The following is a 16,421-nucleotide window of genomic DNA, read 5'->3' as shown; positions in this document are numbered from 1 at the left end:
GGACTTCCTGGCCCCTTGGCCCCAGCCCTCGGCCCCCTGGTCCCACCCGCGCGGCACCCCTAGCGGCAGTCTTCGTGGATCTGTTCTGCCAGGGTGGGGAGCCAGGCTCTGAGCCGCGGCCCCGCGCCCGAGGTGTGGAGCCACCGCCCCACCGGTAGCGGCCAACGGGGGGCCCCAGCCCCACCTCTCCCGGCCCTGCTCCCTCTGCCCCGCCCCCCGGGAGGTTGGGTGGGGAGGCCGCCCGGGAGTGGGCCCCCCAGCTCCCGCCCCGGCCGCGCCCTCGCGTCTCCATAGCGATCCTCCCGGCGCGCACCTCCTTGCCGGCTCCCCCCGGGGCCGAACAATACGCGGCGGGGCCGGGGGCGGGGCGGGGCCGGGCCGGGGGCGGGGAGAGCCCGGGCGGAGGGGGCGCGGGCCGAGCGCATCGCCCAGGCAGCAGCCGGCCGCTGGGGTCTGCGCTGCGAGGTGCGGCCCAGCCCGCTCCGGGAACTCAGCCCCCGCCCCGTGCCGGGCCCGCCCCGCTTCCCACGCCCGCCAGGCCGAGCCCGCGCCGGAGCCACCTGGAGCTGCCTGGAGCCGCCGCCGCCGCAGGTTGATGCGCGGCGCCCTCCCGGGACGCGCGGAGGAGCCATCTTGAAACCAACTTCGCAAACTTTCGCAAAGTGCTCTCGAAGTGGAAGCTGCGGGGGAGGCCGGGCGCGCGGTCCCCACAGTCCTCGCCAGGACCCCCGGGGAGGCGGGACGCGGACCGCCCCGAGGGCCAGGCGCCGGGCGCGCGGGAGCCGCTCCCCGGCCGCGCCGGGTGGATGCGGAGGCGCGCCGGGTGCATGGATTGTGTTCGGGAGCCCGGCTCGGGCTCGGGCTCCGGGCCATGGCGCCGCCGCCGCCCGTGCTGCCCGTGCTGCTGCTCCTGGCCGCCGCCGCCGCCCTGCCGGCGCTGGGGCTGCGAGCGGCCGCCTGGGAGCTGCGCGTACCTGGCGGGGCCCGCGCCTTCGCCCTCGGGCCCGGCCGTACCTACGCGGTGGGCGCCGCGCAAACGCCGCGGGAGCTGCTGGACGTGGGCCGCGAGGGGCGGCTGGCAGGACGGCGGCGCGTCTCTGGCGCCGGGCCCCGGGGCTGCATGCACCTGGCGGGGCGCCCGCTGCCGCTGCAAGTCCGCTTGGCGGCCCGCGGTGCCCCGACGGCGCTGAACCTCCGCCTGCGGGCGCGCGCGCCCCATCCCGGCTGCCGACGCCGTGCCGGGAGCGCGCGGGCTGTGCTCCCAGGGCCTGGGCTCTGCGGGACGCTCTGCTTCCCCGGTGGCGGCGCGGCCGCGCGGCGTTCCGTGCTCGCAGCTCCGACCACCGTCCCCGCCTGCAGCTGCCCACCGCGTCCCGGGCCCGGCTGTCCCGGCCGCCCCATCTGCCTGCGTCTGCTGTGCGCCCTGCGATGCGCGGCTGGCGCCGTCCGGGTGGAGCTGGCACTGGAGGCCGCCGCCTCGGGGACGCCCTCCCCGTCGCCACCGCCATCGCCGCCGCCTAATTTGCCCCAAACCCGGGCCGGGCCGGTGCGACGGGCCCGGCGGGGCACGAGCGGCCGAGGGAGCCTGAAGTTCCCGATGCCCAACTACCAGGTGGCGTTGTTTGAGAACGAGCCGGCGGGCACCCCGCTCCTCCAGCTTCACGCGCACTACACCGTCGAGGGCGAGGAGGAGCGCGTGAGCTATTACATGGAGGGGCTGTTCGACGAGCGCTCCCGCGGCTACTTCCGCATCGACTCCGCCACGGGCGCGGTGAGCACGGCCAGCGAACTGGACCGCGAGACCAAGGAGACGCACGTGCTCAGGGTAAAAGCGGTGGACTACAGCACGCCGCCGCGCTCGGCCACCACCTACATCACCGTCTTGGTCAAAGACACCAACGACCACAGCCCGGTCTTCGAGCAGTCGGAGTACCGCGAGCGCGTGCGGGAGAACCTGGAGGTGGGCTACGAGGTGCTGACCATCCGCGCCAGCGACCGCGACTCGCCCGTCAACGCCAACATGCGCTACCGCATGCTGGGGGGCGCGTGGGACGTCTTCCAGCTGAACGCGAGCTCCGGCGTGGTGAGCACGCGCGCGGTGCTGGACCGGGAGGAGGCGGCCGAGTACCAGCTGCTGGTGGAGGCCAGCGACCAGGGCCGCAACCCGGGCCCGCTCAGCGCCACGGCCACCGTGTACATCGAGGTGGAGGATGAGAATGACAACTACCCCCAGTTCAGCGAGCAGAACTACGTGGTCCAAGTGCCCGAGGACGTGGGGCTCAACACGGCTGTGCTGCGCGTGCAGGCCACGGACCGAGACCAGGGCCAGAACGCGGCCATTCACTACAGCATCCTCAGCGGGAACGTGGCCGGGCAGTTCTACCTGCACTCGCTGAGCGGGATCCTGGATGTGATCAACCCCCTGGATTTCGAGGATGTCCAGAGGTACTCGCTGAGCATCAAAGCCCAGGATGGAGGCCGGCCTCCCCTCATCAATTCCTCCGGGGTGGTGTCTGTGCAGGTGCTGGATGTCAATGACAACGAGCCCATCTTTGTGAGCAGCCCCTTCCAGGCCACGGTGTTGGAGAACGTGCCCCTGGGCTACTCCGTGGTGCACATTCAGGCGGTGGACGCGGACTCTGGGGAGAACGCCCGGCTGCGCTATCGCCTGGTGGACACGGCCTCCGCCTTTCTGGGGGGCGGCAGCGCTGGGCCTAAGAACCCCGTCCCGGCCCCGGACTTCCCCTTCCAGATCCACAACAGTTCCGGTTGGATCACTTTGTGTGCCGAGCTGGACCGTGAGGAGGTGGAGCATTACAGCTTCGGGGTGGAGGCCGTGGACCACGGCTCGCCCCCCATGAGCTCCTCCACCAGCGTCTCCATCACGGTGCTGGACGTGAACGACAACGACCCGGTGTTCACGCAGCCCACCTACGAGCTGCGTCTGAACGAGGATGCGGCCGTGGGGAGCAGCGTGCTGACCCTGCAGGCCCGAGACCGCGACGCCAACAGCGTGATCACCTACCAGCTCACGGGCGGCAACACCCGGAACCGCTTTGCGCTCAGCAGCCAGAGGGGAGGTGGCCTCATCACCCTGGCCCTTCCTCTGGACTACAAGCAGGAGCAGCAGTATGTGCTGGCGGTGACAGCGTCCGATGGCACACGGTCGCACACCGCGCATGTCCTCATCAACATCACCGATGCCAACACCCACCGGCCGGTCTTTCAGAGCTCCCATTACACGGTGAGCGTCAGTGAGGACAGGCCCGTGGGCACCTCCATTGCTACCCTCAGTGCCAATGACGAGGACACAGGAGAGAACGCCCGCATCACCTACGTGATTCAGGACCCCGTGCCGCAGTTCCGCATTGACCCCGACAGTGGCACCATGTACACCATGATGGAGCTGGACTATGAGCACCAGGTTGCCTACACGCTGACCATCACGGCCCTGGACAACGGCATCCCGCAGAAGTCGGACACCACTACCCTGGAGATCCTCATCCTCGATGCCAACGACAACGCACCCCAGTTCCTGTGGGATTTCTACCAGGGTTCCATCTTTGAGGATGCTCCACCCTCCACCAGCATCCTCCAGGTTTCTGCCACGGACCGGGACTCGGGTCCCAATGGGCGTTTGCTGTACACCTTCCAGGGTGGGGACGACGGTGATGGGGACTTCTACATCGAGCCCACGTCTGGTGTCATCCGCACCCAGCGCCGGCTGGACCGGGAGAACGTGGCCGTGTACAACCTTTGGGCTGTGGCTGTGGATCGCGGCAGCCCCGCTGCCCTTAGCGCCTCGGTGGAAGTCCAGGTGACCATCTTGGACATTAATGACAATGCCCCCATGTTTGAGAAGGACGAGCTGGAGCTGTTTGTAGAGGAGAACAACCCGGTGGGGTCGGTGGTGGCAAAGATCCGTGCTCAGGACCCTGACGAAGGCCCCAATGCCCAGATCATGTATCAGATTGTGGAGGGCGACATGCGGCATTTCTTCCAGCTGGACCTGCTGAACGGGGACCTGCGTGCCCTGGTGGAGCTGGACTTTGAGGTCCGGCGGGAGTATGTGCTGGTGGTGCAGGCCACGTCGGCCCCGCTGGTGAGCCGAGCCACGGTGCACATTATTCTCGTCGATCAGAATGACAACCCTCCAGTACTGCCCGACTTCCAGATCCTCTTCAACAACTATGTCACCAACAAGTCAAACAGCTTCCCCACCGGCGTGATCGGCCGCATCCCGGCCCATGACCCGGATGTGTCGGACAGCCTCAACTACACCTTCCTGCGTGGCAATGAGCTGCACCTGTTGCTACTGGACCCTGCCACGGGTGAGCTGCAGCTCAGCCGGGACCTGGACAACAACCGGCCGCTGGAGGCGCTCATGGAGGTGTCCGTGTCTGGTGAGTGGCCGTTGGGGCGGGAGGAGCGGCTCTGGGTGGGCCGTCTGGAGAACCTCAGGAACCCACCAAGGGCCTTGCCTCGCATGCCGGGGCGCATTTGGGCCGGGCGCGGGGAGCTCTGCAAAGATTTGTTGCCTCTGGTTGGATGTTGGGGGCGAGCGCCCCACTCAGGCCCAGCTAGGGGGAGAGGCACTGCGTTGCTTCCGTCAGCATTTTCCTGGGAGCAGGCCTGTGCTTCTGCTTCTCCAAGTTCAAAACCAGGGCTCGGCGCCTTCCTCAGCAGGCTAGTGGCTCCTGAGCACAGCTATTAAAATGTGGCCTCCGGGTGATCTGGGTCACAGGGTTTGCTTGGGTATGCTCTTTCATCAGCCAGCCACAGGGCTCTCTGGGAAGATCAGAGATCACTGCCCCTTCCATGTGCCAATTAATTCCAGGGTGGCACCGTTGGCGATTGTCAGCCGGGCCCCTGAGTCACCCTGTAATGCAGCCGGTGTTCCCCTGGTCTCGATTTTCTGTCTCCTCCAGATAATAACAGTCGGGGCGGCTGTGTGCAGGGCTTTGTGTAAGCTCTTTGAAAAGCATAGCCTCATTTCATCTTGGCTTCTGTTCCTGGACACGGGCTTGTAATTTGGGTGCTGTTGAAGAGGCCTGCCCAGTTAGTGGTGGGGCCAGTGTGGGAAACTTGCTTGCCGGCCCTGGGGCTGGAGGTGAACAGAAGGGAGAGGAAGCCTTGGCGCGGCGGTCAGATGCTTGGCGGGTCCTCCACGCCTCTGACCCCGAGGACCAGGGCTGGCCTGTGGTGCTGGGGAGGGGCCCTGATAGAATGTGTTGGAATTGGGAGACGCAGAAGAGAAAGAGGTTGGCGGGGCCTGGGGGAGCAATAAAGGTCCCCCAGTGGCTCTTTGAGGTTTGCCTGACCATGCATCCAAGGGTGTTGCTGCAGGCAGGCGGCCTTATTTATAAGACCACTGCCAGGATGAGCTCATATTGGCCCGCTGCTTGAATCCGTTTCGGAGGAGTTATTTAAACCGTGAGTTATTAGGATACAGCATTGCCACGGGAGCCCTGGAAGAATTAACAAGTTAACTTTCTGATTTGTTTTGTTTCCGAGGTTGGCTGTAACTCTGTGATATAGGAGGGGTTGGATAGCTAACAGCTTCCAGTTACAGTTGTTTGTTTATAGATGTGAAACTTACAGATTCAGTTTTGATATGATACAAACCTTCTGTGCAGTTTTGGCAGTACAGTCTATTTGTTGGTGAATATTTTAGGTTTTGTGAGATCGTAAAATGTGTGGAGAATATGGAATAGGCTCTTAAGGGCGAATTAATTGGGATTATGGATATTCTTAGGAAGTTTTTCTTCTGTTCCACTTTATCTGATAGAATGGGAAATTTGGCCTGTTTAAAAATGGCTTGGCCCAATAATAGGGTTTAGATTTAACGAGGACAAGGTAGTGGGAACAGTTCTGTGCTGGGAGCGGGGATGTTTTGTGTGTCTGCGGCATCAGTAATGTGGGTCCCCCCGCAGTTAGTCAGGCAGCTGGGTTTAGGATGGATTCCCTTCCAAGGAGGTTGGATCCTGAGGCCATCCCACCTGGGGCGCACAGCCTGGACCACAGTTGAACCTGGGCTGGGGGCTGCACGCTGAGTAGTCACCGTCTCCCTCATCCAGTTCTTCGCTCTGCTGCTTTGCTGACAAGCCCTTGTGTAAATGCAGTACTGGGCCCTCATGCACGCACACCCCACCCCGCCCCACCTCGCCCCGCCCCAGATGACAATGGTTACCTTTGACTGGGTTCCAGCAAGCAGTTTTCTTTACTCTTTGACTGGTGCTGTCATTTGTTTCCCTGGTAACTGGGAGTTCGGTGGTGCTATGCTGCTGCTCGTTTTACAGATGAAGATACTGAGGCTCAGGGGTGTTGAGTGACATCCTCAGGGCTGCACAGCCCGTGGGCAGGGGCTCGGCATTAAACCACTATCCGCAGAAAACAGGCCGCCCTTCACATTCCCTCTCTTCTTTAAGAGAACATTTTTGACGAATTAGTTGCTAAACTGAATTATTCCGGTGTCAAATGGGTGCTCTGCTTTAAAGGAGGCATATGACTGGGCACGGTGGCTCATACCTGTAATCCCAGCACTTTGGGAGGCTGAGGCGGGTGGATCACGTGAAGTCAGGAGTTCGAGACCAGCCTGGCCAACATGGTGAAACCCTGTCTTTACTAAAAATACAAAAATTAGTCGGGCATGGTGGCGATGCCTGTAGTCCCAGCTGTTTGGGAGGCTGAGGCAGGAGAATCGTTTGAACCTGGGAGGTAGAGGTTGCAGTGAGCCGAGATCCTGCCGCTGCATTACAGCCTGGGCAACAGAGTGAGATTCTGTCTCTAAATAAATAAATAAGAAAGATAAAATGAAGTAGGCATGCTAGGATATGCAGAAACCTCAGACCGTTTGACCGGGATTTAATGCTCCAAAGAAGCAAATCACTATGACCATAAGAGCTGTAGTTCCAGATGGCAAAGCACCCGGTAGAAAAACAGCAAACAAAAAGATCAGCCCTTGACTTAACTGGAGGTTTTATTAAGGAACAATGTGGGGAAGCGGTGGTTTCAAACTCATCCACTGTTTTCAATGGAGTGTTGTTGGTACCCCAGGATTTATAGCCGTGCCCTAAAGCCTTTGATGCAATATTACGGCCCAGGAGGTGCTGCATGGGACAGGCCTGCATGGGAAATTTGGCCTGTTTAAAAATGACTTGGCCCAATAATAGGGTTTAGGTTTAATGAGGGGCGAGGTGGTGGGAACAGTTCCATGCTGGGGGCAGGGCAGGGATGTTTTGTGTCTAGTGGGAGCCATTCCAGAGGGACGGGGGTGGGGGGGGGCACCTGTTTCAGGACCTGGGCAGGCATGCATGGTGGGGGCAGTTCATTTAGCCTGGCCTGGGCTTGAACACCATCGCTGTGACTGTGAGTAGATAATTGTTGATGCTTTTATACAGCCCATGAAGGACAAAACATTTTTAGAAAAATTTTAAAAGTCTGAAGACAGTGAAATTCAAATAGCTGCCATTTTTGAGTGACATCCAGCAATACAAGATGTTCATTTTATGCGATGGTCTTTGAAGGAGATTTTAAATTCGGTGATAGGGACTTTGTATTATGAGTGTGTGTAAAAGCTGTGTTTGTGTTTTTCAGCACAACGTGGCTGATGACCCAATGGACAACTCAAATCTGGAATATGCTCTGTGTTCTTTCTGGACAGTGGCCTTTCAGAAACACTGACATTCTTTGTTTTATTTTATTTTTAATTTAAAAAAACAGGGCCAGGTGCAGTGGCTCACACCTGTAATCCCACTTTGGGAGGCCGAGGCGGGCGGATCATGAGGTCAAGAGATCGAGACCATCCTGGCCAACGTGGTGAAACCCCATCTTTACTAAAAATATTAAAATTAGCTGGGCATGATGGCACGTGCCTGCAATCCCAGCTACTCAGGCGGCTGAAGCAGGAGAATCGCTTGAACCTGGGAGTTGGAGGTTGCCGTGAGCCGAGATTGCACCGTTGCACTCCAGCCTGGGTGACAGAGTCAGACTCTGTCTCGAAAAAAAAAAATTATACAATGAATTATATATAATATGTAACCTATAATGAATTATATAAAATTATATACACAAATTTAGGTGTGTATGTATAGATATGTGTGTGTGTGTATGTGTGTGTGTGTGTGTGTGTGTGTATGAGACAGGGTCTTGCTCTGTTGCCCAGGCTTAAGTGTGGTGGTGTGATCATGACTCATGTCAGTCTTCGTCTCAGCTCTCTGCACCACCACACCTGACTTTTTTTTTTTTTAATTTTTAGTAGAGACAGGGTTTCACTATGTTACTCAGTCTGGCTTCCAACTCCTGAGCTCAAGTGATCCGTCTGCCTTGGCCTCCCAAAGTGCTGAGCATGAGCCACTCCGCCTGGCCTGGTGTATGTACTGATGAGTACATGAGATGTTCTGGTACAGGCATGCAACGTGTAATCACATCACATCATAGAAATGGGGTATCCATACCCTCAAGCATTTATCCTTTGTGTTAGAAACAATCCAATTATACTTTTAGTTTTTCTTTTCTTTTTTTAATTGAGACTGAATCTCACTCTGTCACCCAAGCTGCAGTGCAGTGGCAGGAACTGGCTGACTGAAAACTCTGCCTCCCGGGTTCAAGTGATTCTCCTGCCTCCGCCTTCCAAGTAGCTGGAACTACAGGCATGCACCGCCACACTGGATAATTTTTCGTATTTTTGGTAGAGACAGGGTTTCACTGTGTTAGCCAGGAAGGTCTTGATCTTCTGACCTCATGATCCAGCCGCCTTGGCCTCCCAAAGTGCTGGGATTACCAGCATGAGCTACTGCGCCTGGCCTCTCTTTTAGTTATTTTTGAATGCACAATTAAATTATTATTGACTATAGTCTCCTGTTGGGCTAAATACTGGGTCTTATCCCTTTTTTTTTTTTTTTCTTGAGATGGAGTCTTACTCTGTCTCCCAGGCTGGAGTGCAGTGGCGTGATCTCGGCTAACTGCAACCTCCACCTCCTGGGTTCAATGGATTCTCCTACCTCGGCCTCCTGAGTATCTGTGATTACAGGTGCCTGCCACCACACCCAGCTAATTTTTGTATGTTTAGTAGAGATGAAGTTTCACCATGTTGGCCAGGCTGATCTCGAACTCCTAACCTCAGGTAGTCCACCTGCCTCGGCTTCCCAAAGTGCTGGGATTGTAGGCGTGAGCCACTGTGCCTGGCCTGATTCATTTCTTAAACTATTTTTTTGTACCCATTTATCATCCCACCTTCCTCCTCCTACCCCCTTCCCCGGCTCCCGTAACCATTCTTGTATTCTCTATCCCCACGAGTTCAAGTGCTTTGATTTTTAGATCCCACAAGCAAGTGTGAACACGGGTTATTTTCTTTGTGTGCCTGGCTTATTTCACTTCACATAATGCCCTCTGGGTCCATCCATGTTGTTGCAGGCGACAGGATCCTGTTCTTTTTTATGGTGGAATAGTACATCACTGCGTATATGTACCACACTTCCTCTACGCAGTTGTCTGTTGACAGACCATGTGTTTTTTTTTGTTGTTGTTTTTTTTGTTTGTTTGTTTGTTTTTTGAGACAGAGTTTCGCTCTTGTTGCCCAGGCTGGAGTGCAATGGCGCCATCTCGGCTCACCGCAACCTCCGCCTCCTGGGTTCAGGCAATTCTCCTGCCTCAGCCTCCTGAGTAGCTGGGATTACAGGCACGCGCCACCATGCCCAGCTAGTTTTTTGTATTTTTAGTAGAGACGGGGTTTCACCATGTTGACCAGGATGGTCTCGATCTCTTGACCTCGTGATCCACCCGCCTCGGCCTTCCAAAGGAACCACATTATTTTCAATTCACTTTGAACGTGTGCCCGTGGGTGCCCGGCTGGAGGCCTCTCATGCAGAATGCAGCGCTTGGGAGCAATGTGATGTCCCTGCCTCTCCATGTGTGCTGCAGACCCAGGGATGTGGGAAAGTTGGTGTTTGTGGGTAAGAATGATTGGCAGATGAGTCATCCAGGCATGTCAGAAAATACTGGAACTCAGTGAAATAACAGGATTGAGTAACCTTCTCGCCATTTACTTTAGTGGGGAGTGGACGGTATAAAGCCGTCTGGGCTGGATAAAGCTCCCATAAATGTTTGCCTAGTTAAATACAGGATATCGCAGTGGCTTTTAAACAGACGACAGTGAACAAGGAAGTAGGAGCGGGCTGCTGTTTGGGTATCGTCTGGATGTGCAGCATCATGCTCTTCTGGAACTCATGGGGTGGAGAAGGACTGCACCATCTTTTTTTTTTTTTGAGACGGAGTCTCTGGAGTGCAATGGCATGATCTTGGCTCACCACAACCTCCACCTCCCAGGTTCAAGTGATTCTTCTGCCTCAGCCTCCCTAGTAGCTACGATTACAGGTGCCCGCCACTACGCCCAGCTAATTTTTGTATTTTTATCGAGACAGGGTTTCACCATGTTGGCCAGGCTGGTCTTGAACTCCTGACCTCAGGTGATCCACCTGCTTCGACCTCCCAAAGTGCTGGGATTACAGGCATGAGCCACCCCGCCCAGCCTGGATCTGACCATCTTAAATTGCTTCAGTGGCTGAGCAGGATTCTGAGTGTCAAACCTTCCCAGGAGAAGGTGCTTTTGGCAATGATTTAACCATTTTAGGGCTCTGGTAAGTTTGGAGATAGTCGATTGGTCATACCTTGAGAAACATTGCCTCAGGAATAAAGAGTGTTGATTCGTTTATCAAGCCCCTGCTGTGTGCGAAGGCCTGGAGATCCAGTGTGAGTGAGGGGGCTGAGCTCAGGGTCAGGGCGGTGATGCCAGGTGCAGGCGAGGGCGGGCTGGGACTCTCCTGTACCCCCCAGGCATGTGCAACGTGTGCTGGGCAGGGACATTGGGAGTCGGGGGGATCCCCCGGGTTGGGAGAGGGCTGACTGGGGTGGGGGGAGTTGGTGGGCCCCTCGGGAGCACGTAGGCAAGAGCTGGGGCCCATGTCCCAGGTGCTGGATGGTGAGACTGCACAGGAGGGAAGCCCGGGACATCAGGCTTGCTGCAGTGTGGGGTGGCTATGGAGGGCGGGTGGCTGAGGAGAGCTTCGCCAGCTTAGAGAGTCAGATGCATCTCAGCCAATACGCTCCATGTGCCAGGAACTCTCCCAGGCTCTGCCTGCACTGTCACCTGCAATTCTCTTGCCGCCACCCTAGGGCGTGGAAGGTATTGTCACCGCCTCCCTCCCAGAGATGAGCAAACCAAGGACAGGGCTCCCAGGGCAGCAGCTTGTGGTGGCAGCAGTGGGCTTTGAACCTGGACTGGGCAGCTCCTGAGCCACGTTCCCTGTCTGTGCTTGCCAGATGAAATCGGCTCTGGGAGGATGAGAGAGGCGCGTTCCCGAGCCAGAGTGCTTACTAGGAATTGGCTCTGGGGGGAGACCTGAGGCTACTTTTGGCCCCATGTGGCTGAGTGTCTTGGAGATTGTCCTAAAGTTGATTGTGTGTGCAGGTTCAGACTGGGGAGACCAGCCGGGGCCACAGACACAGAAGTGAGGGTGCTGGCAGTTAGGAGGGGACCCAGGCCCAGCTTTGAGAAGCCACAGCCCGAGTGGCCTGCTGGATGGGGAACGGTCTGCTTGGGAGCTGGAGCAGGCGTAACTACCTGCAGGGGAGGGCCCTAGAGGCTGAGGGAGGGCGAGGGTCTCCAAGAGGGTCATCCGTGATGGATGCCGTCTAGCGGTCGGAGAACCTGAGGACAGAGGTGTGACCTGCGTTAGCCAGGGGCAGACCCTTGGTGGCCTCTGTGAGATCTGAGTGGAGTGGTTTGGGGGCGCCTCTGAGGAGCAGATGACAAGGTCACTGGCACGAGTGGGGTGGGAGTGTCAAAGGAAAGGCGGGTGCCATGGGGACGGGGCCTGCATAAGGCCGAGCTAAAGGCCCAGCAGAGTTGGCAGGTTATGCCCAGCACCCAGCTGTCCTGCAGCCCGACCTGTGTTCACCCGCGGGCACTGGCCCCTCTCGGTCATTGGGAGTGGGCAGTGCGGAGTCTTTCCAGTGTCTTCCAGAGGGCTGCTGTGCATCAGCTTTGCAGACAGCGCTGCCAGGACCGTCACATCCGCCTCCCTCTGAGTCATCACACCTGGAGGAGATGGAGGAAAAGGGGCCTGGGAGTGTGCCAGGGTCCGCAGGTCCTCGGGACATGGACCCACCAGGGCAAGGCGCCCGCCAGCTGCCGGGAGGTCTGTGTTTGGCCCCACGTACCAACCAGGGTGTGGAGAGACCAGTTTTAAAAGTCCAGGTGAAGTAGCAGGCAGGTGAAAGTCTGGGCTTTCCCAGGCAGGAGCGGGTCAGGAGGTTTGGTGCTGGTCATGCCCAGAACGGCCTGTGTTGCTGAGCATGCCAGAACCCTGTGCTGGCCCCACTGTCACTGCTGAAGGGTCGCCTTGGCTCTGGGCTGGTGCCTGTACCTGCACATTTTGAAACCCGATAGCAGAACTTGTTCAGGAACGGGATCGGTGGGTAGGTGGGGCTGGGGCCCCTGGCAGCGGCCACCTTAGCTGGGGTGTGGCGTGTGGCCTGGTGCCACGGGGCTCATCCCTGCCAGCACTTGGATTCAAACAGAAGTAGATTTTATCATGTGGGTACAGCATGTGGAAAGTATTCATGAGTTTGGCGTGATTTCTTCAGTTCACAGCCTTGGGGGAAATCGTTTTCTAAGTTTTTTCTTCTTTTCCTGTAACCTGAACACGCGGGTTCATATAAATGCCCCAGATTCCCTAGAATGGAATTCCTGAATGCTGGGACGGGTGGTAATAAACGACCTTCTTTTTTTCTTTGTTTTTTGAGACTGAGTTTTGCTCTTGTTGCTCAGGCTGGAGTGCAATGGTGCGATCTGAGCTCACCGCAACCTCCGCCTCCTGGGTTTAAGCAATTCTGCCTCAACCTCCCAAGTAATTGGGATTCCAAGCACCTACCACCACACCTGGCTAATTTTGTATTTTTAGTAGAGATGGGGTTTCTCCATGTTGGTCAGGCTGGTCTCGAACTCCCGACCTCAGGTGATCCACCTGCCTCGGCCTCCCAAAGTGCTGGGATTAGAAGCGTGAGCCACCGCGCACGGCTGTAAAGGACCCTCTTTAATTCAGCGACCCAGCCTTCCTCTTGCTTGTTTTGGGAGGGCAGCAGGGTCCTCACGGGGCAATGCAGGCAGAGGTTTCAGCCATGAGGGTCCAGGGTCCGGCCTTGCATTTGTGGCTGCCCCTCGTGGAGGCCCCTGGGCTTCCCTCTCCTGTCGCCTACGGCCTGGGGCCTGGGAGGAGGTGTGCATTATGTCTGGAATGAGCCAGAGGGGTCCGGTGGAGGGGGCTGTCTGCCAGGTGGAGGGCCCGCTGCCTTTATTTGGGGTCCCAAGGGGAGCCATGAGGAAGCACGGACAGACCCCAGGAGCCGTTTTCGGCTCCTCCCGCACGTGCTGGGGGACGTAGCCCTGGGTGAAGGGATGGGCATTTTTCAGGAAAACACCGGTGGTGGAATTCTCTTGCCTTCACTTCAGGTAAGGACTTGTGGAGACCTCAGTGATCGGGTCCCCTTTTTGGGCGTGAACATTCCTACGCTGGGAAAAGCCCCACACCAGCCTTTTAGTGGTGTAACCCCTCTAGTGCCAGTTCTCTTGTCCTGGATAAAGGCCAGGGGCTCTTAAAGAGAACACACACACCACACACACACACACACGCGCATGCACACACACGCAGCAGGGGTGGGGGGCACTTTCAGGGTCCTCGTGTGTGGTGACACCTTTCCTTCCAGCCCCCAACACACCGACTTCACCCCAGTTGTCATGGGGAGGGTGCAGGGGACAGGGTGCGTCCCACAGAGCTGCGGGCCTTGTTTGGGGGCTTGAGCGTGTCCCAGGCACAAGGGGCTGGCCTGTGAGACGGGGATCGTGCAGCCGAGCAGGCTGGCCCAGAGCTGGGGTGATTCAGAGGTGGACGCGGGACAAGAGCGCTGTTCCCAGCCGCCTGGGTCTGTGCTTCCCACCACCCGGAGGCCTGTTGGGCTATCCCTACATCATCTCAGTGAAGCCTTACAGGATCCCCGTGGTACAGGCAGAGAAACTGAGGCTAGAGAGCTGGTAGCAGCAGGAAGAGCCAGGCGCAGACTCTGGGGTCTGAGTGCTCTAATCACCACGCTGATGGCCCCCTTCGGTTACCTCTGCCGGTGGTGAGGCCCTGGGATACGGAGTTGGGGATTTCTGAGGGTGGAAGCTCACTGTGAGTGACTACCTTGCCTGAAACGGGAAGACTGAGAGTTACTGCACGTGGTGCCTGACTGAGCCGGGGGCAGCCGCGCTGCAGGATTGCTGGAGGGGCTCCGGCTGGAGAAGGGGCTCCAGCTGGAGAAGGGGCTCCTAGGAGCCTTCTCTGGGTCCGTATGAGGTTTCTTCTTGTCATGAGAAGCGGTGGAGTGCAGGACTGGTAGGACCCAGCTGCAGGGAGGCAGGCGTATCACTGGCCATAGCTGGAGGCTCTATTTGGCAGGCCAGGGGAGGCAGATGCCAGATGAGGAGCCAGCTCAGAGCAGTGGCTGATGGGGGGCCAGGTAGGGGACCTTCCAGCTCAGAGAGTCCAGATTCCTACTGGCCAGGGAGTCTTCCTCCAGCCCTCCGTTCTCCCTCCCTCCCTTCCTCTATCCCTCTATCCCTCTATGGGAAGTAGACCCCCAACTATCCATCCACCCACCAAGATCTGTCTATCTATCTGTCTGTCTGTCTGTTCGTCTGTCTGTCTATCTGAGACAGAGTCTCGCTCTGTCACCCAGACTGGAGTGCAGTGGTGCAGCCTCAGCTCACTGCAGCCTCTGCCTCATGGGTTCCAGCGATTCTCATGCTTCAGCCTCTTGAGTATGTGGACTGTAGGCGCCCACCACCACGCCTGGCTAATTTTTGTATTTTTAGTAGAGATGGGGTTTCACCATGTTGGCCAGGCTGGTCTTGAACGCCTGACCTCAGGTGTTCTGCCAGCCTCGGCCTCCCGAAGTGCTGGGATGATGGGCCTGAGCCACCGAGCCTGGCCAAGATTTTTCTTTCTTTTTAATAGCCTGTTTTTATTCTCAGTTCTGTATCTTCTTTTAAACACTTTAGGATTTTTTTTTCGTATCTAATCTAAATGACACTTGGTTAAGGTAAACTAACAGCAATTAATTCAAATAAAATCCCACACCCTGTCAGCATTCGGAGATAAGAATGCTCCTGCAGGCCATAACTGTTTGTCAGTGAGTTGATTGTTCAGGCTGCCCCGAGGTTGTCAGTGAGTTGATTGTTCAGGCTGCCCCGAGGTTCCGCAGTCCGCCAAGGTCCCAGGGTGTCCTTTGATGTGTTGTGATGCTGGCCGAAGGCCTGAGATTTCACCAGAGATGAGGCCTGGGTCGAGCCCTACTCTCTGCCCTGAGCCCCAGTCTCTGCCCCGTGCAGATTGCTTGACGCAGGGTGAGCCTGGCTGCCTCTGGGCCTCAGAAGGTGGACTGGCCGTCGCCTGGGGCCCCTTCCCTGCCGCCTCTCATGCGTCTGTAGGTTAGGGATTGGAAAAGCAGAAATCCAGCCAGAAGATCTGACTGATTTGGGAAACCTCCTTTTTCTTGCCCATGTATGTTACAAGTGCTGAGAAATTATCCCATTTAAAAACTGTTATGAAATATTTGCAAATCATGTATCTGATAAGGGATTAATATCCAGACTATGTGAAGAACTACAGTTTGGTGAGGCGCAGTGGCTCATGCCTATAATCTCAGCACTTTGGGAAGCTGAGGCGGGTGGATCACCTGAGGTCAGGAGTTCGAGACCAGCCTGGCCAGCATGGAGAAACCCCGTCTCTACTAAAAATACAAAATTAGCCAGGCGTGGTGGCACATGCCTGTAATCCCAGCTAGTTGGGAGGCTGAGGCAGGAGAATTGCTTGAACCCGGGAGGCGGAGGTTGTGGTGAGCCAAGATCGTGCCACTGCCCTCCAGCCTGGGGAGTGAGAGTGAAACTGCATCTTAAAAAACAAACAAACAAACAACAACAACAACAACAACAAAAAACTCCTACAATTGCCCAACAAGAAAACAGTGGAATTAAAAAGTGAGGAAGGGACTTGAATAGACATTTCGTCCACAGATACAAATGGCCAATAAGCACAAAAAGAGATGCTTAGTGTCATTAGTCAACAGGGAAGTTCACCGGGCCTGGGGGCTCCAGCCTGTAATCCCAGTCCTTTGGGGATCTGAGGCAGGAGGATTGCTTGAGCCCAGGAATTGGTCATTTCTACCAACAAAATATGCAAAAATTAGCTGGGCGTGGTAGCGCGAGCCTGGAGACCAGCTAGCTGCTCAAGAGGCTGAGGCTGGAGGTTTGCCTGAGCCTGGGAGGTGGAGGTTGCAGTGAGCTGAGGTTGCATCACTGCACTCCAGCCTGGGCAACAGAGTAA

At 57.2% G+C, this 16,421-nt stretch overlaps 1 protein-coding gene across 4 annotated transcripts in view; it reads left to right on the top strand.

Annotated features, from left to right (window-relative positions):
* The first annotated feature begins 399 nt into the window (after nucleotides 1-399).
* Nucleotides 400-16,421, top strand: part of CELSR1 (cadherin EGF LAG seven-pass G-type receptor 1) — a 175,339-nt gene continuing 159,317 nt past the window's right edge. For all 4 annotated transcript variants that reach the window (XM_039463280.2, XM_039463281.2, XM_039463279.2 and 1 more), the window contains exon 1: nucleotides 400-4,403. In XM_039463280.2, the coding sequence (XP_039319214.2) occupies nucleotides 872-4,403 (3,532 nt within the window). In that variant the 5' untranslated portion in view covers nucleotides 400-871. The remainder of the gene's footprint in view (nucleotides 4,404-16,421) is intronic.

This window comes from Saimiri boliviensis, chromosome 21, assembly GCF_048565385.1.
Source record: "Saimiri boliviensis isolate mSaiBol1 chromosome 21, mSaiBol1.pri, whole genome shotgun sequence".
In the NCBI taxonomy this organism is placed as follows: domain Eukaryota; kingdom Metazoa; phylum Chordata; class Mammalia; order Primates; family Cebidae; genus Saimiri; species Saimiri boliviensis.
The sequence above is the reverse complement of the archived record's forward strand: the minus strand, read 5'-3'. Positions and strand labels throughout refer to the sequence as shown.